Below are 22,795 nucleotides of genomic sequence, written 5' to 3'. Positions count from 1 at the left end.
TGTGTGATGTGCAGCCATGATTCATATCTGAACTGCACTGCTTAGGAGAGGTGGTGTCTGTGTTCCTGAATGGGGAAACACGATGCGTTTTTAAGACAATTGTGGAAACTGAAATGCACATGATGCACAACTGTGAAGTTAACTTTTAAAAATCCAGGCATTTCCAAAGTTTTGTGCCTTGGGTTAAATAATCAGCGAAAGCAGATGCAGAAGACCTGCCAGACAGGTGCTTTGTTCACCGACTGTCACATTCTTGTCCAGTCACAAAGATGTCAAAGAGAACAAGAACTACCAGGCTTTTAGAAGACATCTGAAGGCAGCCCTGTTTAGGGAAGCTTTTAATGTTTGATGCATTACTGTATTTTAATATTTTGTTGGAAGCCGCCCAGGTGGGCGTGGTATAAATAATAAATAATAAATCATCATCATCATCATCATCATCATCACCACCATCATTAAAATTACTTAACATGACAGGATGTTTTCTGTCACTCCAGCACCTACGTCGTATTTGCTTTTACCTCAAGCAGTGCGTTTTGCTCCTTGGTAATTCTTTCTAAGGTCTTCAGCTCTTTCAAAAGTTGCTTTGTTCTTTGGAACACAGAGAGGGGTTGCAGCCTCATCCCTGGTAACCTCAGACTCTCTTTATAGGACTGGATTTCAGCAATTGCCTTCTGCATGGGGCTGATATGGGCCATTATAACCTGAAAAGGTAAGGTGCAGGATCAGTGCAACTGGATGAAGTTTGAATGGGTTGGGGGAGGAAGTATAAAATAATGCTCAGGTTGATCAGAACATTTCACAGACATGATCTCGGAAAATATTATTAAAGAGGAACACATACTAATTATTTTAAAAAGAGGGTTAACTTGAGTTTTCAAAATATATGGGAGGAACTGTGCACGAGGCAGTTCCCTGATCCAATCCTTAGCATCTCTCTATAACTGGAAATGGCAGAGACTGAACCCAGCTGCTTCTGAAGCAGGGGTCAGGAACATTTTCCAGTCAATGGGTTGGATCCTGGTCAATCGCCCACCTCTTAATCACCTGGCATCATTATGGCATTAGGCGACAACTTCAGCTAATCGAAAGCGGCAAAGCTGTCTATAGAGGAAAACATGGACAAAGCAGAGCTTGAACTGAGCCCCTCTGAAGGTGAATTGTTGGTTGGCATTGAATGCATGCCTTCAGAGGGGTTGGCTTTCAGCGTGAAAAGCAAGCCCTTACGGATTTCCCAATAGGAAACCCCTTAGTGCAGCCAATCCCAGAGAGGCTGTGTCAGTGCCAATCCGTTGATGGGTGCCGGCAGTGAGCCCCACTTGCAAAGGAACGACAAGAGCACAATTTCAGCTCCTGATGGCTCCTTTGCAGCTGTGTTCTTACCTGCTGACATCACTTACAATGACATCACTTACAATGATGTCATATGTGTGACATCACTTACATATGACATCACTTACAATGCCAGGTGTGCAGTAGCTGGGCATGGTTTGGGACAAATGGCCTTGTAGGCCAAATTAGGAACCTTAACAGGCCTCTTTGAGCTCACGGGATTGGGGGTTCCCTATGTCTGATCTGAAGGACCAGGTAACCAGGTGATTGGAAAGACCCACTGCCACTCACCCAGGTGAGCTGATGTCAGAAAAAGGAGGCACTACCGGTCTGGATACACAGATAATCTAAGCTGATATGCAGAAAGCATCTTAACATTTTCCGATTTTAATTAATAGCCACTTTTATGAGCTAACTCACCTGGCCATGTTTAAGATGTTCCTTAGGAGAAAGATCGAGTGTGTCTTCTGAAGGGGACAAGATAGTCTTAATTTTGTCCACATCCTTCTCCATTTTTTTCACTTCAGATTCAATAGCTTCCACCTCCTACATTTTGAGAAACATTCACATCATTTATGGGATTGTCCGCCAAAGACTATTAAAAGCCAAACCTTGCAAGTGCAGGTTCCGAAAGGTCACTTTTATTCATCTTTAAGAAGCTGCACATCCCATGAGCATCATTCCAGGTGACACCTGTTTTCCTGGTACAGCCTTCATCGAATAATGCACTACAGTCTTGATTCAACAATCCTGGTTCTCTTGCAAAAGGCACAAACATACCCAAGACCCCAACAGCCATGTTTGTTAAAATGGAAAAAGGAAGGAAAGGGAAAGATGGAAGAGGAGCAATAGTTCTTCAAGAAAATAACTAATGCATTGTCACCAAGTACCGTATTTTTTGCTCTATAAGACTCACTTTTCCCCTCCTAAAAAGTAAGGGGAAATGTGTGTGCGTCTTATGGAGCGAATGCAGGCTGCGCAGCTTTCCCAGAAGCCAGAACAGCAAGAGGGATTGCTGCTTTCACTGCACAGCGATCCCTCTTGCTGTTCTGGCTTCTGAGATTCAGAATATTTTTTCCCTCGTTTTCCTCCTCCAAAAACTAGGTGCGTCTTGTGGTCTGGTGCGTCTTATAGAGCGAAAATACGGTACATCTATATCCTGCAAAACCAAAGAGAATCCACTCTCTTGCAAGAGACGCCCACACTTACATCAGCCAAGCGCTGGATGTGGGGAAGAATCTCCAATATCTTCTGTTGCAAGGCTTTAACTTGCTCGTTTACTTTGTTCAGCATCTTCACCGTGCAGCCAGTTTCAATTAAAGAGGAGAACTCCTCCAACTCTGGATAAATTGCACTGAGAATGCTTTGCTTTTGCTCCGAATCTTCAAATGCCATCTAGGAAGGGGAGGGGGAGACAAGAAAGTTTTGACCCGAAAAAGGAGGAGGGGGAAGAAAGATTAACATACATGAAAATGCACTTTAATGTTCAAGAAAAATACAGTGGATGCTCGGGTTGCGAAAGTCATCCGTGTGGGGTGCATGTTCGCAACCTGCAGCGGTGCATCTGCGCATGTGCAGGTTGTGATTCGGCACATGCGCAAAGCGTGATTTAGTGCTTCTGTGCATGCGCAACCATCAAAACCCAGAGGTAACCCATTCCAGTACTTCCGGGTTTCGGCGGTCCATAACCCGAAAAAACACAACCTGAAGAGTCTGTAACTCAAGGTATGACTGTAACCTCATAATTCCTGAATCCTGCAGATGTGTGCAGCATCAATGGGCATTAATCAACTGGCATTAAGATTAAAATACGGAGCGCAGGAAGACCCCAGTTTTAATGAGGACCATGGTGCGTTAACCCTTCTCTCCCCGGGAATGCCCTCCTACGAAAATCAGCCCCACCGTGTGTATTTTCAGATCAAACATGAGTATGAGGCATATATTTTAAGGCTGGGGACACTTCCTCACAGCAATTTATTGTGGACTTGGTGTCGCTTTGCGGATGCAAATTGTGTGAACAGTCCGCACAACATTGTACTTCTCTCTTTTTTTTCAATTTTCAATTTTATTTTACACTTGAAACAACAACAACAACAACATTTCGAATAAAAGAAACACACAGGTTGATATCGACTTCCCTCCCCCACTTCCATGGTGCATTTTATGACTTTCTTTTCCACTGCATTTTCTAATTTCTCTCATATATATATATATATATATATATATATACACACACACACACACACACACACACACACACACACACACACACACACATATCTCCTCATCTTGATATCTCACTATTTTTTCTTACTGCCAAATTTATTTTATTAGTGTTAACTTCTTAATATGTTTACAATATGTCTCTAAATATTCCATAAAACATTTCCAAACTTCCTCAAATAATTTTTTATCCTGATGTCTTATTCCATTTGTCAGTCTTGCCATTTCTATATATTCTATTAACTTTGTCTGCCATTCTTCCTTTGTTGGCATTGCTTCTTCCCTCCAGCTCTGAGCACTCACCATTTGTGCTGCTGTAGTAGCATACATAAAAAGAGATTTATGAGCCCTGGGTATATTTACACCTGTTATGCCTAAAAAAAAAAGCTTCTGGGGTTTTAACAAACATCTTTTTAAACATTTCTTCCCCAACTCATTATACAGTGGTACCTCGGTTTACAAACGTGATCCGTTCTGGAAGTCCATTCTTAAACCAAAATCGTTCTTAAACCGAGGCGCGCTTTCCCTAATAAGGCCTCCCGCCGCCAGTGCCATTCCATCATTCGGATTCCGTTCTTAGATCAAGGTAAAGTTCTCAAACCAAGACACTATTTACGGTTTTGCGGAGTTTGTAAACCAAATCATTCTTAAACTGGACTGTTCTTAAACAGAGGTACCACTCGGTACCTTTTTGCACGGCCACAACATTGTACATTGTACTTATCAAAATGCATCCTATTTTCCCCAACTGCACCCTGACTTAATCCAGATTTACTGTTTGTGCCTTGATAGATTTTCTGTGGAAACTGTAAATCTAGATTAAATGATGGCGAGGGGGAATATGGGATGGCATTTTGATTTGGACAATGTCATAGGGAGGCTACACAAAACTTGCAAGTGTGAGCAGCACTGAATTCACAACCAGCTTGTGCCCCATGCAAGACTTTGCCATCTGGGCTTCTCAACTTAGCCAAGTTGATTATCCACTTACCTGGAGTGCATCGGCATGCTTGTTCAAAGCTTTTGCAGAGTCACTTTTAGCTTCCTCTGTGAGCAGACGGTTGGTGTTTTCAAGCCAAACCTGGGTGCTCTTCAGGAGTTCTTCACATTCTTCCATCTTGCTGGTAGCCTTTAGCATAAAACGCTGCATTATCATTTTTATACTAGGCTGAACGAACGAAGCCCTGAGATTGCTGAAAGCTGCTGCAAAGCAATTTCAATAAGCAATGCAGCTGCTCATGACACCTATGTGGAAAACAGCCTTTTGACCATAGGTTTCCATTTCTGGTTTAGAATATGAGAGCTGGGGGGGAGATGGGGAGGGTGGGTGTATTAACAATATGGGGAAAATTTGGATACAACAAAGAAGGAACATTAGCAACATTGGGTACATGTGTTTTCCCCACTTTACTTTTGCAGAAACTTTGTGCCGTCAAATGTTTCCAGCTCTGCACTGCTATACCATACAGTGATCAAACTTTCAACCTTGGCATTATCAGCAGCATGCTCTAATCATAGCTGTCAACTTTTCCCTTTTTTAAAAGGAAATCCCATTCGGAATAAGGGAATTTCCCTTTAAAAAGGGGAAATGTTGACAGCTATGGCTCTAATCCATGGGTAGGCAAACTAAGGCTCGGGGGGCCGGATTCGGCCCAATTGCCTTCTAAATCAGGCCTGCGGAAGGTCCAGGAATCAGCGTGTTTTTACATGACTTTTGGAAGACATCTGAAGGCAGCCCTGTTTAGGGAAGCTTTTAATGTTTGACTATTGTATTTTAATATTTTGTTGGAAGCCTCCCAGAGTGGCTGGGGAAACCCAGCCAGATGGGCAGGGTATAAATAATTATTATTATTAGTAGTAATAGAATGTGTCCTTTTATTTAAAATGCATCTCGGGGTTATTTGTGGGGCATAGGAATTCGTTCATTTATTTTTTTTCAAAATATAGTCCAGGCCCCCACATGGTCTGAGGGCCCGTGGACCGGCCCCCTGCTGAAAAAGTTTGCTGACCCCTGCCTAACTGACTGAGCTATCCATGTTGGGTATTTGATTAGCCAGGTCTGCCTTTCCATTGTCTCCAGCCATCTCTTACCCTGTTCAAATCTGCAGTTCTGCGCTCGGCCCGCTGAGAGACTTGCTGGTATCGTTGCAGCGGAATCATCCAGCGATCCATCAGCTCCTGACCCTGCTGGCCAGGATCTTGCTCCACGAGGTCTTGAATCTCAGAATCCAGCTCGTTCATTTTGTAATGCCAAAGGTCCAGCATGTCCCAGATTCTCTGCGTGTAGCAAAAAACAGCACATCCATTAACCAGAAGGGGCTTTATTCCTGTTTGTGATCTGTTTGGAGACACTTGCAACAGCAATTAGGGATGAGGCAAATGTAAACAGCAGTAAGAAAATGTGATTATTGCGAAGATGGCAGTCACAGACCATGAAGCTAAGTTAGAATTGAAGAAAGTGGTCTTGCAATTATTAGAAGACAGAAATAATCAGCATCCAGATTTATTTTCAAATTATTATTTTTTTAAACACGTTGGAAAACAAGCAGAATTTGGGGGTACAATTTATTTTAAAAATCAAAAAATTCAAAACTACTACAGTGCTCTTCCCACTCCACCAGTTTGGCCACAAGGAGGAGTTCGGAAGCATCCATTTCTGCATTTTTGTGTTGTTATACTGTACACGGCCCTGTCATCTTCGGATGAACATATACAGTGGTGCCCCGCAAGATGAATGCCTCGCAAGACGGAAAACTCGCTAGACGAAAGAGTTTTCCGTTTCGGAGGTGCTTCGCAAAACGAATTTCCTATGGGTTTGCTTCGCAAGACGACAATGTCTTGCGAGTTCCTGCTGTTTTTTTTTTTCCTTTCCCCCCTTTTTCTAAGCTGCTAAGCCGCTTATCAGCTGATCCGATCAGCAGATAAGCCGCTAAAAGCCGCTAAAAGCCGCTAAAAGCCGCTAATAGCGCTAATCCTTCAATGGGCTTGCTTCGCAAGACGAAAAAACTGCTAGATGAAGAGAATCACAGAACGGATTCTTTTCGTCTTGCGAGGCACCACTGTATAAATTTTATAAATAATGATAATGATAACCACAGTTACTCATTTCGCCCGAAATGAGACAAACAATAGTTACTTCTTCAACTCTGTTGTTTTCTGAACAACCCAAGATCAAGCTACGGTCTACAATCCAGGCCAGTTCAGACAAACCATAGTTTACAGCTCACGACGGTTCACAGATTGTTAGTAGAAAATGGAAGCAGTGGATTCCAATCTGGTCGATGCAACTGTGGAGGGTGGGACCTGGGGAAGGAGCAGGTCTGCTACACATCACGCCATCTTCTGCAACCTGATGCTCCCCAGATGTTGCTGGACTACAACTCCCATCACCCCTGACCACTGGTCATGCTGGCTGGGACTGATGTGGATTTGAGCCTAACATCATTTGGATGGCACCAGATTGGGGGAGGCATTAGACAAGGATGGGAGGTAACCTGCAGACAGAGCCAGGGGAGTGTAACAGTTAATAGTGTTGGACTAGGACATGGGTAGGCAAACTAAGGCCCTGGGGACGGATCCAGCCCAATCGCCTTCTAAATCCGGCCCGCGGATGGTCCAGGAATCAGCGTGTTTTTACATGAGTAGAATGTGTCCTTTTATTTAAAATGCATCTCTGGGTTATTTGTGGGGCCTGCCTGGTGTTTTTACATGAGTAGAATGTGTGCTTTTATTTAAAATATATCTCAGGGTTATTTGTGGGGCATAGGAATTTGTTCTCTCCCCCCCCCTTCAAAATATAGTCCGGCCCCCACAAGGTCTGAAGGACAGTGAACTGGCCCCCTGCTGAAAAAGTTTGCTGACCCCTGGACTAAGACTTGGGGGACCAGGGTTCAGATTCCCACTGAGCCGTGAAGTTCACTGGGTTCCCTTGGGTTTGCCACTCTCTGTCAGCATAACCTACCTCCCAGGATTGTCGTGAGGATAAAATGGGAAGAGGAGCCCTGTAGGCCACCTTGGAGTCAATGTGGGATATAAATGTCTTAAATAAACAGACCTAAGCAACACCCTTGTTGAGTCATTAATACCTTCTGGATTTCTTTTGCTCTTGCAGTGCTCTTGCTCTTCTGCTGCAGCATGTTTTCAACCGCTTGCAGGCCTTTGCTGATGTCTTGTATTTTTTTATCTGCCGTGTAGTGTGGGGAAAGCTTCAGGGATTCCGTGGTGACCTAGAGCGGTTTAAAAACAACACGCAAACAAAATGAAAAGTCCTGCAGCGGAAGGGAGAGAAGAAGAGAAACACGAAGACCAAACTAACACAGGACCTTTCAAATTACGTTCACCTGGCTTGAGAGCAGTACATGTGAAAAGAATCTAGGAGTCTTGGTTGACCACAAACTTGACATGAGCCAACAGTGTGACGCGGCAGCTAAAAAAGCCAATGCAATTCTGGGCCTCATCAATAGGAGTATAGCATCTAGATCAAGGGAAGTAATAGTGCCACTGTATTCTGCTCTGGTCAGACCTCACCTGGAGTACTGTGTCCAGTTCTGGGCACCACAGTTCAAGAAGGACACTGACAAACTGGAACGTGTCCAGAGGAGGGCAACCAAAATGGTCAAAGGCCTGGAAACGATGCCTTATGAGGAACGGCTAAGGGAGCTGGGCATGTTTAGCCTGGAGAAGATGAGGTTAAGGGGTGATATGATAGCCATGTTCAAATATATAAAAGGATGTCACATAGAGGAGGGAGAAAGGTTGTTTTCTGCTGCTCCAGAGAAGCAGACACGGAGCAATGGATCCAAACTACAAGAAAGAAGATTCCACCTAAACATTAGGAAGAACTTCCTGACAGTAAGAGCTGCTTGACAGTGGAATTTGCTACCAAGGAGTGTGGTGGAGTCTCCTTCTTTGGAGGTCTTTAAGCAGAGGCTTGACAACCATATGTCAGGAGTGCTCTGATGGTGTTTCCTGCTTGGCAGGGGGTTGGACTCGATGGCCCTTGTGGTCTCTTCCAACTCTATGATTCTATGATTCTATACGTTCAGGTTTCTTGCCTTCTTTTTAAACAATCCTATATACATCAAGGGACGTGGGTGGCGATGTGGGTTAAACCACAGAGCCTAGGACTTGCCAATCAGAAGGTCGGTGGTTCGAATCCCCGCGACGGGGTGAGCTCCCGTTGCTCTGTCCCTGCTCGTGCCAACCTAGCAGTTTGAAAGCACGTCAAAGTGCAAGTAGATGAATAGGTACCGCTCCGGTGGGAAGGTAAATGGCGTTTCTGTGCGCTGCTCTGGTTCGCCAGAAGCGGCTTAGTCATGCTGGCCACATGACCCGGAAGCTGTACGCCGGCTCCCTTGGCCAATAAAGCGAGATGAGCGCCGCAACCCCAGAGTCAGCCACAACTGGACCTAATGGTCAGGGGTCCCTTTACCTTATATACATCAAACCACGTCCCAGGCAACCTCTGTGTTGTCTCTTTTCTTTCTATGCTTCCTACATCTATCTGTATGTGGAACGAATCTGCCATCTCTCCATTTTATGAATTTATAGAGGTGTGGGGGGGGGGAGATACATACCGGTAATCATATTATCCTGCTGAAGGTTCTGAGAATGTAAGGAGAAACTGGCTGCTAGATTAGGACAATAGTCTATACAAGTCCAGCATTCTGTTTCCCAACCAGAGCCTCCTAAGGGAAGCCTGGCAAGGTAAAAGATAAAGCCAAAGGACTCCTGGATGGTTAAGTCCAGTCAAGGGCAACTATGGGGTGCAGCGCTCATCTCGCTTCAGGCCGAGGGAGCCAGCATTTGTCCACAGACAGCTTGCCAGGTAATGTGGCCAGCAGGACGAAATCCGATCGGCAAGCCCAAAAGGATCAGTGGTTTAGAACACAGTGCTACCCCCGTTCCTTGGGAAGCCAGGAAGAAGGGCATGAGAGGGCAATAGGACGCTGTTGCTGTTGCTTTCAGCAACAGATATATACAACAGATACATTAATTGTGATTAGCAGCCTGCTCCTCCATGAATTTGCCACTCCTTTCAAAGCCTTAAAAAGTTGGTGGCTACCACATCCATTTCTTGTACAAGCAATTCCATAGTTTACCTATGGATGGTGTGAAGAAATGCCTCCCTTTTGCTTTCCTGACTCTCATACTGTTTATTTTCACTTGATGACCCCACTGGGTCCAAGTATTACAGGAGAAGAAGGAGAATAAATCATTCTTGCCACTTCCTCCGTACCATGCATAATTTTTGTAAAACTCTGTTTCATGACTCCCAGTTACTTAAACTTCACTAGGTAAAGGTAAAGGGACCCCTGACCATTAGGTCCAGTCGTGGTCGACTCTGGGGTTGCGGCACTCATCTTGCTTTATTGGCTGAGGGAGCCAGCGTACAGCTTCCGGGTCATATGGCCAGCATGACTAAGTTCTGGCGAACCAGAGCAGCACACGGAAATGCCGTTTACCTTCCTGCCAGAGCGGTACCTATTTATCTATTTGCACTTTGACGTGCTTTCGAACTGCTAGGTTGGCAGGAGCAGGGACCGAGCAACGGGAGCTCACCCCATCGCGGGGATTCGAACCACCGACCTTCTGATCAGCAAGTCCTAGGTTCAGTTGTTTAACCCACAGCGCCACCCGCGTTCCTTCACTAGAAAGGTCAAATTACTGGACTATATTGCAAAAATGCAAAATCAAACGAAGTTGGCAATTTTTATTTTTAAACAGCAAATAGAATGCATATGCAACTAAAATTATTGGTCTTTTCCATGGTCCTTGTTCTTTTTACCAAGCAGTAAAATGCAGGTGCATTAGCTTTTTAAGGCAACTAACATGCTATGCCAATCCTTGTTCACATTTTTTTTTGGAAACCCAAATATGCAATGCACATTTTAGGGATTAAAGAACAGCCTGAGCTCCAATTAAATTGTCATCATGTTAAAGCTAAGCAGGCTGCCTAGAATCTGCCTGACAAATTAGCCAATGGGTTTGTAAACATGTGGGAAGACTGATAGGTGGTATAGCCTACTGGTAGGGTATCTGTTTGGTATGCAGGAGGTCCCCGGTTTGATCCCTATCTTCTCCAGGAAGAGACCTCTGCCTAAATCCCTGGAAAGCCACTGCCAGTCCGTGTAAACAACATTGAGCTAGATGGAGCAATAGTCTGACTTCATATAAGTCGGCCTCCAATGCTATTCCTATATTCTATGCTCTTACTGTTGAAGCTACACAGTTATAGATCAGGACAATGCCTTAACCAGAGACCATAAGCCACCCAGGTCTTTCCAAATGTCAAGCATGCAAATAAGCCGGAAATCCAATATAAACTGTTCTGAGCCTCAAAATAAATAAATGTGGCTTTTACCTTTTCTTCTAGCTCTTGCAAAGTTTGCTTGCAGTCTTCCAAATGAGTTTCAATCTCGACGGGAACTATCGTATACATTTCAGAGTATTTGATACGTAACTTATCCATTATCTCCTGGAGAATTTGCTTCTGACTGTCAATGGCTCTCTGGATTTCCTAAGAGGGAGAAGGAAGCAATTGTGAGGCAGGGGAGTCCCCACTGCGGTTAGCAAGCGGACTGGTAGTTTTGGTGCCGTACAAAGCCTCATTTTGACTAGGCAGGCAAGCAGGTTAAACCTGAGAGATGCTCGCGTTGTTTAGTCGGAGGATGCTTTTCAATTCACCCAAGAATAAATTAAACCTGATACCATTCCATTGTCCTGTCGAGGCATATTGACAGATGAAATAATATATTGAGCACCGAAAACACAGCTGCAATTAATCCTCGCAGCTTGGCTTTGTTGCATGTGGGAAGAAAACCCTTAAAAAAAACAACCCACATATTTACCAAATGAAGTCCTACCAACAATAAAATGCAACAAAAAGCAACAGAGCTGGTATATTTAACTCTTGTGTCCATTCTAACGAAAAGATCGGAGAAAAACAGCCAGTCCCAGTTCTGCATGAAGAGTATCAGTTTCATGAGCTAAAAGGAACTTGACAGTTGTCTACTATTTGTGGTCCAGAAATTCAATCTGATCTACATGGCAGAAACAACTGAAAAGAAGGAAATTTTCAGCCAAACTTCTAGGATGTTTTACTTACAGTGTTGTTCCTAAGGCCAAGGCATTTCCCTGGCACTTAAATACAGAGCTTTGAGATTCGAATCAATGTATTGTGCAGTAAGAGTAGGAAAGTGGAAAGTAAGGGCATTTGTTCACCTAACAACCTACAAAAAAAGACAACTCTGCATATTTCTATCAATAAAGAGGCTGTCTTACAGTGTGTGTGAACCTTTGTGTGGCCAGGGGCATTGATGTTGATTTATGCAAGTGCCTCTCTAGTTATGCCTGCATAAGATGCAACTTCTATCTATAATCTTTGGCCACACTCCCGCTATACATTTAAAGCAGTATCAAATTACTTTAAAGAGTCATGGCTTCCCTCAAAGAATTATGGGGGCTGTAGTTTGTCATTTGCTGAGAGCAGTTAGGAGATCCCTGTTCCCATCACAGATCTAACAGTTCCCAGAGTTCTCTGGGAAAAAGGGATGGGTTGCTAAACCACCCTGGGAACTGTAGTTCTGTGATGGGAATAGGGCTCTCTTAACAACCCTCAGAAGCCTTAATAGACTACAGTTCCCAGGATTCTTTGTGGGGAAGCCATAGCTGCTTAAAGTAGCTTGATACTGCTTTGAATGTTTGGTGTAGATCGATGGTTCCCCTGCAGGTCCGCAGAATGCACCCAGGGGGTCCGCAGCCCCATCCTTTGCCTCCCCCCCTATTTTTTTGTCATTTCTGCATAGTAATATCACAAATTTTACAGTCTGTTTTAGCACTGTGCATTTCTGAGCACAATTCAAAGTGTTGGTGCTGACCTTTAAAGCCCTAAACGGCCTTGGTCCAGTATACCTGAAGGAGCGTCTCCACCCTCATCGTTCCGCCCGGACACTGAGGTCCAGCGCTGAGGGCCTTCTGGCAGTTCCCTTGCTGCGAGAAGCCAAGTTGCAGGGAACCAGGCAGAGGGCCTTCTCCACATTGTGTTCCAAATTTTGTTCCATGAGGGGGTCCGTGGCTTGGCTTTTGAAAAATAGGGGGTCCTCAGTAATTAGCTAATTGAGAACCACTGGTGTAGATTGTTAAGGATGACTTGGGGGCTTCCAGACTTTGCAGGCGGGATTCAATCAGATACAGGCAAATTCACAATTAAAATGGCACTCCTACACAACATAACCACTTTAAAAAAGTTTTTGGGGGATTTTTTCCTATAAGGAATGGGATGGGAAAACCCTCCAGAAAGTGTAGTATAGCTATTACTTGATACAATGTCATCCGCTTTATTATCAGTTCTATCTCCAGTAATAAAATTGTATCTCTGAAATATCGAAATAGAAATATTAATGGATCATTTGCTGATTTCAAAATTAACACTGAAGGCTCAGGGAGGGAGTCTGGAATAATTATCATCACCCCACCTATGAAGACCCCACCCTGTAGTTGTGTTGCAACCTGTGTTGCAACCACAAAGCATGACAGTGGATGTTTTACCAACCTCAAGTTTCGCTGTCTTTTCATTAAGTGGTTCTAAGTCTGTTTCGTGGATAAAAGATTCAGTGTCACGTAATGAAGCCTTCAAAGCGCCAATCTCCTCGTTCACCTTGTCCCGCTCTTCAATTTCAGACTGCACAGCATCCTTTTGCTTTTGAGCCTTTTGGAAGAGCCTGAGAAAATTGCAAGTCGTAATATTAAGGGGAGGCGTCCAGGGAAGCCAGAATCTGAGTTCTAGCAGGCTCCTAATATGAGCCCATTACCTGGTTTCTAAGGGCCCTAAACTCAAGCACAGCTCTCATTTCCACTCACTGGAAACCGCCAGGCTTCTCTATCTATAAAACTGTTACCAAACGATGTCTACTTAGAAGTAAGTCCCACTGAGTTCAATGAGGCTTACTCCCAAGTAAGTAAATTTGGGGTTGTGGGCTTAAGGATCGTCACACACAATCAGTAGTGGGCGGTGGGGCAGTGTGAATGGGGCCCTTTTGATCTCCCAGCTTTCCCATGTCATGCATTGCTGTCATTTATCGGGAGGCAGGGAGAGGCAGGGAGAGGCATTTATCGGGAGGCAGGGAGAGGCAGGGAGAGGCATTTATTGGGAGGCAGGGAGAGGCAGGGAGAGGCATTTATCGGGAGGCAGGGAGAGGCAGGGAGAGGCATTTATCGGGAGGCAGGGAGAGGCAGGGAGAGGCATTTATTGGGAGGCAGGGGGAGCCCAGCATGGTGCGGTTGTGGCGGCAGGAGCCAATCTGATGCTCCTGCCACCGTGTCCACACCACGCCAAGCCTGCTGCGGCCTTACCCTTCCTCTTAGTGACACAGTTTTGGGAAGCCAGGAGAGCAATGCTGCGCCAACCCACCTGCTACTGCACATAAATACGCAATAAGTACCGTATTTTTCGCTCTATAAGACTCACTTTCTCCCTCCTAAAAAGTAAGGGGAAATGTGTGTGCATCTTATGGAGCAAATGCAGGTTGCACAGCTATCCCAGAAGACAGAATAGTGAGAGGGATCGCTGCGCTCCCTCTCGCTGTTCTAGCTTCTGGCTTAGCCATGCTCTGTCCCTTCCCCCACCTCCCGCAAAAGCCAGCAAGAGCCGCGCTCCCTTTAAAGAGCCGCGCGGAGCATGTGTGCTGCTCTTGGGGGCTTTTCCCCGAGGAGGGAGAAGGGCAACCTGTCAGTGACGGGCCGCCCTTCTCCCTCCTCAGGGAAAAGCCCCCAAGACACACTCCACGCAGCTTGTGAAAGGGAGCGCTGAGCAGAGCCTGGGATGCATACAGGCTCTGCTCAGTGCTCCCTTTAAATAATATTTTTTTTCTTGCATTCCCCCTCTAAAAACTAGGTGCGTCTTATGGTCGGGTGCGTCTTATGGAGCAAAAAATATGGTAAGTACTTGGTTAGATTTATCACTTTTAAACTAGGCCCAAGGAACCTGTGGCTCTCTAGATGTTGCCAGACTACAACTCCCATAATCCTTTACCAATACTGGCTGGGACTGATGGGAGCTGGAGTCCCGAAACACCTGGAGGACCACGGGTTTTCCCTGCTTTAGAAGAAGAAGAAGAAGAAGAAGAAGAAGAAGAAGAAGAAGAAGAGAGTTTAGATTTGATATCCCGCTTTATCACTACCCTAAGGACCCTTTACCTTTATCTATTAAGGAGTCTCAAAGCGGCTAACAATCTCCTTTCCCTTCCTCCCCCACAACAAACACTCTGTGAGGTGAGTGGGGCTGAGAGGCTTCAGAGAAGTGTGACTAGCCCAAGGTCACCCAGCAGCTGCATGTGGAGGAGCGGAGACGCGAACCCGGTTCCCCAGATTACGAGTCCACTGCTCTTAACCACTACACCACACTGGCTTACAATTACAACTATGCTTTAATGTGGGAAGGTGTTTCCTTTTATGTGTCCTGATTCTCCCACATTTGGCTTCAGTGGAGGATTCAGAGTCTTAAGCCTCATGAGAAATGAAGAAGAACGTTTTTCCGTCAACTTCTTCCAAGCCACGCATAAATGTGTACACCTCAACGTTTACTTAGACTTACTCTTTTGTTCGATTCTGCATGGTGTGGATTTCATTCATAACAGAAAGGCCTCCTCCCTCCGCAGACGGACATTCAGGGACCCTGAGAATGCTCCTGACGCGCTGAAGTATTAAGCGCAACAACCGTTTCTCAGCATTCACACTTTCTCCATAAATGTTCGTACATTCCAGGAATTCTTCCAGCTCCTCTTTGCTGGCTCTCTCCTTTTCTTTCGGGTTTTCGGGCAGTTCTTCCTGAAGATTGTCTAGAATGATGCTTTCTCGTTCCATCTGAAGAAAGAAGAAGATAGCCACCAGGGGAGGGAGAAGGACAACAAGATTACGATCCTTTGCACACTTACTTGCAAGTAACACAGTGCGATTTATTTCTGAGCAAGCATGCATAAATGACTCCAGTTAATAACACTTATTTTATACATAATGTAAATCAGACATGATTATTTGTTGCTCTTAACAGAATTTCCCTGCGTACAGTAAACACATTTACATTATACAAGAGGGACTGCCAACAAAATGTTGCAGAATGGAAGGCTTCTGTTTCGGCTGCTGTGTTCCATTCCCCTTCCTTATCAGTCCTCCATTTCCCTCCTGAAAACCAATCAGCTTTGTGCCACTAAGCATGCTCAGTCCTCAATCGGCTGTTTTTTTAAGGGAAGTCCCCCCCCCCATTATTATTTTTGTACTTCTGCAAACTTCCCTCCTGCACATGCTCTACAACTCAGCTACAGCCCCATATTTGAGATAAACCTCAATTAAAATAGCATGTGGAGCATCAAACCTGGAATAATCACCTGCCTGAGATGCCCCCCGCCCCCCAAAATTACTCACTTCTTCACTGACGGATTTCCATTCCTGGTTCTGTTCTTCACACTTTCCCTCCCATTCTTTTGCAGTGTCGAGCAAGCAAAGCCACTTTAGCCACAAAGTCGTCACAACGGTGTCGATCAGCACACAATCGTTTTTGCTGCACATCGACACCAGTTGTCCCGAGTCCTGACGCAAATTCCTTAGATCCTCTTCGATTGAAACCAGTCTGGAGGACATCATCTTTAAAAGGAAGAATTAGCGTAAACAATTGGCTTTAGTGAAATATTTTCTTTTTGTTTATTTTAAGATGTCTTTCCTATTTGAAATCCCATGGTAGGTCTCTCAGGGCAGCTTATTTTTTAAAAAACCAAACCACATAATAAAGCTAAAAGACAGTAAAAACACACACAGCAAGCACAATAAACTAAAATATAAAATTACTGTGCCCATATATAACATTAAACCATGGTCTGTTTTTACCATGGTTTGTCCATCAAGCCATGTGTAGTCTCACAGCTGAGCAAATAAGGCATGGCTGATTTCTCCAAACGTGGTTTGTTTTCCAGCTGCCCATGCCTTGTGCCTCTAATACCTTGGTGAGCGTCATAGGTGGGTGACCAAAGAAACCATGGTTAAGCAAAGCTGCTGGGTTTGGACAGAGAGCAGAACTGTAGTTAATGCAAACCCTGGTTCATAGGTCAACAACAACTGGGCATGTTTAGCCTGGAGAAGAGGAGGTTAAGGGGTGATATGATAGCCATGTTCAAATATATAAAAGGATGTCACATAGAGGAGGGAGAAAGGTTGTTTTCTGCTGCTCCAGAGAAGCAGACACGGAGCAATGGATCCAAACTACAAGAAAGAAGATTCCACCTAAACATTAGGAAGAACTTCCTGACAGTAAGAGCTGTTTGACAGTGGAATTTGCTGCCAAGGAGTGTGGTGGAGTCTCCTTCTTTGGAGGTCTTTAAGCAGAGGCTTGACAACCATATGTCAGGAGTGCTCTGATGGTGTTTCCTGCTTGGCAGGGGGTTGGACTCGATGGCCCTTGTGGTCTCTTCCAACTCTATGATTCTATGATTCTATGAACTACATCTTGCTTTGTTCCCAAGAAGCAAAGCTGGGTTACTTTGTAGGGCTCAGTTCAAGCAGTCAGACAAACCAGACTTTGGCTAAACAAACCATGGTTATGACCAGGGGTTGGCAACCTAAGGCCCATGGGCCACAAGCAGCCCATGGGGGTTGTTTTACCAGCCCATGGACCCCCGCTCGGATGGCTCCCGTGCACCACGCTAAACTGGTGTAGAGCAGAGCGAGGAGTGCCTTCCACGATGCTGGCCAGCTTCCCATCAGCTGCAGGAAGCTCCTGCAGCCAATGGGAAGCCGTGCACGTCTCCTCCGTGCTGGAAATAGCATTTGCGCATAAGTGCACGCGCACTCTGGCCCATTGCGGTGTCTGCGGGACTGTGAACTGGCCCAAGCCACCAAAACTTTGCCGACCCCTGGTTACGACTAATATCCAGCCCATAACTGCCCCCCAAGGGGGCCAATTTAAGCAGCAAATGGCTGTCTAAAGTTGTGCATTCCACAGCTATTGTGTGGGGGCACAGAATAGACTAAAGGCTCTCGCAGCCACTTGCTTTCTGTTAAAACATAGACTTGCTGCTGCTGCTGCATCTATGTTTAGCCATAACAGTGAGCAGCTTCATAGGATTATTGTTAAAGATTCTTTACACTGTGGGTGGGTGTATGTGTGAAGTGCTTTGAGGACTGCAAGAATTTACAATCATAAAAACATGCCACTGTGGTGAAGATTATTCTCACCTTGCTTTGTTCCGACTGCTCTAAAGCTTCTTTATAAGACACTGGAATACGGTACAAAGATTTCTGAAGCACCCTTTCCGCGTCGTTGAGATTAACATGTATCACCTCTTTGGATTTTTTGAAGCGGTTGTATTTTTCCAAGCATCTGTGAACGCAACAACATTAAACAAAGCAATCAAAACACACCCATCTTTTTTTCTCCAGTCGTGGAAAGATCAGCCCAAAGGTTATAACCAGTGGCACAAACTAAATGTATAAACAGAAGAGATTCTTTATAACAAAAATATTATTATCCGGTAGGGGCTTTGCTGATGCAAAACGTCTGCTGATGCAAGACAGGATACATGATTTTCAACAATTCCCCTTAACCAACACCTGACCAATGAACCCACTACTGGTCTTGTCCGTTCAGTCTGACAGAGGCTGTCTTTGCATGCAGGGAAAAGTCCCTAACTCACCGCGGACTTGAGACCCATCAGCTACCTTCACATGGTTTAGCTGGCCAGTCGAAGCCATTCCCGGGGTGTGGCTGCTGTTGCATGCTGACAACTTCTAGGAGCCACAGGTGAGAGCTAAGTGCAGAGTGAGTGCCAAAAGTGGACACGCTATCCTGGAAGGAGCACAACATGTCCCCCACCAGAAGTACTACCCCTGCCCAGGATTATATTACAGCAGGGGTGAAGAAGGTGGGGTCCGAGGCCCCAAAGCGCCCCCTACTACTTCTCTACCTGATCCTCATTACTCACCGCAGGCTACACCCCCCCCACTGTCCCTTGTTTGTACAATGAATGTGTCCTTGAACCCTGATAAGAATGCCTAGATTGAGGAGATTTAGAGAGAAGGGTGGTGCATGTAGAAACCAGCCTACTGTGCAATTCACATTTGTTTCTCTGCTCATGTTTACCTCTGGCCCCATGTACCAGCTAGACTGGTGACTGGGGGCGGCCGCCAAGACCACATAACACCGGTCTTGAAAGACCTACATTGGCTCCCAGCACGTTTCTGAGCACAATTCAAAGTGTTGGTGTTGACCTTTAAAGCCCTAAACGGCCTCGGTCCAGTATACCTGAAGGAGCGTCTCCACCCCCATTGTTCTGCCGGGACACTGAGGTCCAGCTCCGAGGGCCTTCTGGTGGTTCCCTCACTGCGAGAAGCCAAGTTACAGGGAACCAGGCAAAGGGCCTTCTCGGTAGTGGCACCCGCCCTGTGAAACACCCTCCCATCAGATGTCAAAGGGATAAACAACTACCTGACTTTTAGAAGACATCTGAAGGCAGCCTTGTTTAGGGAAGTTTTTAATGTGTGACATTTTAATGTATTTTTATTCTTTGTTGGAAGCCACCCAGAGTGGCTGGGGAAACCCAGCTAGATGGGAGGGGTACAAATAATAAATGATGATGATGATGATGATGATGATGATGATGATGACCAATTGCATGTGGCCCTCAGTGTGAAAAGGTTCCCGCGCCCCCACTCCTTGCTTCAACTCTCCACTAGCCAGCTTTCTAAAGCGATGAGAACTGACTACCTACCTCTGCACATCAGATTTTCTCTTTTGCTCCTGCTCTCTTGCTATCAAACCCTTAGAAACGAGATCGCCAAGGGTTTTCTCCAGTTGCAGTTTGGCCTGTGGTTCGACTATGCTTTCCATTGCGGAGGTCAGCGCTTCTACTTGAGACATCGCAGACTCCAGTTCTTCTTGTCTCTGGCGAGAGAGGAGGCTGGGCTCTTCTAGGTCATCCAGAGTGAGCAGAGGAGTGCAGAAAAGGGCTTCACGCTGGCTGAGGAGGTCAGAAGCCCTTCGCACAGCTTCTCTGTAAGACTTCACAGTCCCAAAGGCTTCATTTAAGGCACTCTGCACAGGTTAACAAAATTGTATTTTTTAAAGGCAACTAAAAAATGCCACAAGATTGCATGGGTGGAAAATACACACCTTTTATTTCATATGCTACTCTGCCCTGATGTGATAAGTCCTGTCAATATAGCTGGGCTCCAGATTAAGTCCATTTCAGAGATTAAGTTAATGCAGGGGTCAGCAAGGTTTACTTCACCTGGGCCAGTTCACTCCCATGGAGATTGCTCCGTGGGCCGGATCGCGGGGACTTGCCGAGCAGACAGCTGGGTTCAGGGGCGGCTCGGGGGCCGTTTAAACGACCTCCATGGGCCGCTTGTAGCCTATGGGCCACAGGTTGCCGACCCCTGAGTTAACGTCTAACTAGTAGGAAGGCCTTATCAGTGGTGGCCCCAGAACCTAGAAATCCCCAAGCTAGTAGATTTAATTGTGTTGGCTAACGCCTCATAAGAGGCTGGACACAACCTTTTAGTTAGCCAGGCCTGCCTTTCCGGTGGTATGCTTCCTTCTGGCCCCTGGCTCAGCAAACAATAGGGAAAATGTCAACTAATCTTCAATGTGGCTTACTGAAGTGAAAAACCAAGACAAATAAAAACAGCATGGAAAACATGCATACAAACCCCAGCAGTCAAGAATCCCTTTGCTATTGTAACCTGCCATTCATCAAACCCTTCACTGGGTATCTCAAATGTTAGAGATGGTGACAGGTAACTATGTGTGACAGGTGACTATTCCACTTAGGGACCACCATGTGGTCACATCTCCTACTTTATAGAGGACAGTCCCACATTTGAATGCCTGTCAGGCAGTCTGCTACTAGAAGCTGTTGCTGCTCAGAGAAGACCAGAACTAATCTAGAGTAGGCCAGAGGAGCCAAAAGCAGGGTAGGCCAGAGATCTGCCTCAGCAGAAAGAATCTCAGCGGAAAGGTCAACAGGTAAACAAGATAACTAGGATTACTCACTTTACGTGCGGCAATGTCAGATTTCAGCTGTACTTTCAGGCTTTGCAGTTCATCCAGTTCCCTCTGCAAACTATCAGGGAGGGAAGATTGTCCTTCCTGAGACCCCCTCTTTCTATTAATTAAATCTTCAGCAGTGCGAGATTCTACTTCTGCAGCATCTTCAATCACTTTACAGTACATATTTTCACATCGGATCGTCTGTGTTTCCAAGTCAAGTAGAATGGGCTGCCGGAGCTCGGATTTAATTTGCTTTAAAGCTGCTAAACTGTGACCCAGCTTGCTCTGGAAACCTTGCTCGTGTCCGCATTTTTCTTGAACAGACAGTATCTTAGATTGGATCACTTGTGCCAGCCCATCTATTTTCACGCCCAAGCTCTTTATTTGCTGCATCTTGGCCTCCTTGAGAGATGGACCAAAGGCCTCGCTTCTGCCTAGCAGTCTGAGTGCCTCCTGAGTTAAGTGCCTGGCATGCTGCACTTTCCAACTTAAAGTCTTTTCTGACATCGGACTGGTTTCAGAGGCAATAGAGTCGGAGCAATCTTTCAAAACATCACAGTGTTTCTGTATAATGGAGATGAGAGCCTCAACTTCTGAGAGTGCCGTTCTACGCCCGTCGCCCTCTGCAGAACAGCTAACCCTCTGCTCAAGCTTACGTTTCAGCTTGCAACACTCGCCTTGCAATTTCTGAAGGTCCGGTACATCCCATTTCAGATGCAGGCATTCCCAAATCTCCTTGTACTTTTCTAAGTGCAACAAACCTGACTGGATGGCCACTGCTCTCTCTTTAAGCACAAACAATTTACCCTTAATGTCTTGGTCCACACCTGCCTGTTCCAGTTCCAATTCCTCACGCTGGAGGCTGCAAAGATCCTGCTCCAATGACATCAGCGTCCTTGTGACTTTTTCATAGGCATCTACCTTGTTTTCTGCTGTACGGCGGTTAATCTGGTTTAGCCTGTGAGCTCTTTCAGTTCTGCTCTGGAGGCTTCTCAAGAAGTCATTGAGAAACAACTGCTCAAACACATTTAGCCCCTGAGGGGATGCATCTACAATACCTTTTGCTTCCTCGATCTCCTTTGCAGACTTTTCTACGACGGCATGCCAATGCTCCATTTCTGACTTCAGGCTTGTGTCACTGGTACCTGGCTTGGATATCCTCTCTGCTTCTTTAAGTTTTGCTTTCAATTTTTCGGTGTCTGCAAAAAGCTGCCGTCTCTTTCCGAGCTCAGATTCCAGCTGCTCCAACCGCTCTACTAATTTCGGAACAAGGTCTTTGTAGCAGGTTTGCAACTGGTCCGAAAGGAGGGCGAGGGCAGAAGCTTCGCCCGATTCCAACTGGGGAGCAATGCGCTGTGCCTCATCCACCAGTTGCACAACACCTGCCTTTTTCTCCTCGGCGGCCCCGATCAGAACCTTGCAGCTTTCCATTTCCAACATCAGATCGTCCGGGAAAAGCGCTGCCTTCCCGTCCAGGTGGAGCAACGAGACTCTGGCCCACAAAACAGCCTCTTCAATCTTCTTTGTGAGGTCATACGCCTGAGGATAACGGCCGCTTCTTTGGGCATCTTCCGTAGGGGTCAGCTGCTCTAGTTCCTCCACTCGAGTCTGCAAATCATTTATCGCGCTTTCCAGAGCTCTCTTCCCTGTGTCAGTCCACATCCTCTTCATCTGCATCTCAGCACCACTTTTTAACATAGAAACACTATTTTTAAGCGTTTGTAATTCGGTGGCCATCAATGCCGAGTGTGCTTGGTTGTGGGTGTCCACGCCTGTTTGCAAACAGTGCTGCTGCTGCAGCGACTTTTGGAGCTCCTGTGCTTTATCCATGAAAACCTTAAACTCATTGGCTTGTGCTGCAACCCGGATCTGCTTCCTTTTAAGTGTGTCTTCCATCTGTTTCCACCACTGGTCTATCTGGGCCACCTGGCTTTGGATTAACTCCTTGTCCATCCTGGTTAGGTGCCTAGATAGGTTTCCTTTTTCAGCCTTCAGCTTTTGCAAAAGGATTCTCCCTTTTTGTATAGAATCCAAGCATTTCTGGATATTCTCCAGGAGAACTGTGTCTTCTGACACGGGTACCCTTTCGGAAGAAAGAAAAAAGGAGTAAAAATCTAACATTTTGAAAGGCTGTTTTGCTCAAAGCACACCAGCTAATCAAGACACTCAGAACTATATTTCACAGGCAGTAACTAGAGATCAGAG

The 22,795-nt window shown here is 45.6% G+C and overlaps 1 protein-coding gene across 1 annotated transcript in view; it reads right to left on the bottom strand.

Moving 5' to 3' along the window:
• The window catches only part of SYNE2 (spectrin repeat containing nuclear envelope protein 2), a 229,664-nt gene that overhangs the window by 110,392 nt on the left and 96,477 nt on the right, over window positions 1-22,795 (bottom strand). Inside the window, exons 46-58 of the mRNA XM_081213478.1 lie at window positions 20,594-22,673; window positions 19,311-19,633; window positions 17,779-17,923; window positions 15,976-16,194; window positions 15,149-15,417; window positions 13,109-13,277; window positions 10,919-11,074; window positions 7,641-7,781; window positions 5,647-5,832; window positions 4,547-4,684; window positions 2,542-2,727; window positions 1,753-1,878; window positions 522-704 (exon numbers count right to left, since the gene is read on the bottom strand). Coding sequence (XP_081069604.1) covers window positions 522-704; window positions 1,753-1,878; window positions 2,542-2,727; window positions 4,547-4,684; window positions 5,647-5,832; window positions 7,641-7,781; window positions 10,919-11,074; window positions 13,109-13,277; window positions 15,149-15,417; window positions 15,976-16,194; window positions 17,779-17,923; window positions 19,311-19,633; window positions 20,594-22,673 — 4,321 coding nt within the window. The remainder of the gene's footprint in view (window positions 1-521; window positions 705-1,752; window positions 1,879-2,541; window positions 2,728-4,546; window positions 4,685-5,646; window positions 5,833-7,640; window positions 7,782-10,918; window positions 11,075-13,108; window positions 13,278-15,148; window positions 15,418-15,975; window positions 16,195-17,778; window positions 17,924-19,310; window positions 19,634-20,593; window positions 22,674-22,795) is intronic.

Source organism: Podarcis bocagei (assembly GCF_964188305.1).
Source record: "Podarcis bocagei genome assembly, chromosome: 1".
Classification (NCBI taxonomy): domain Eukaryota; kingdom Metazoa; phylum Chordata; class Lepidosauria; order Squamata; family Lacertidae; genus Podarcis; species Podarcis bocagei.
Note: the sequence above shows the minus strand (reverse complement) of the source record. Positions and strands in the feature narration are given on the sequence as shown.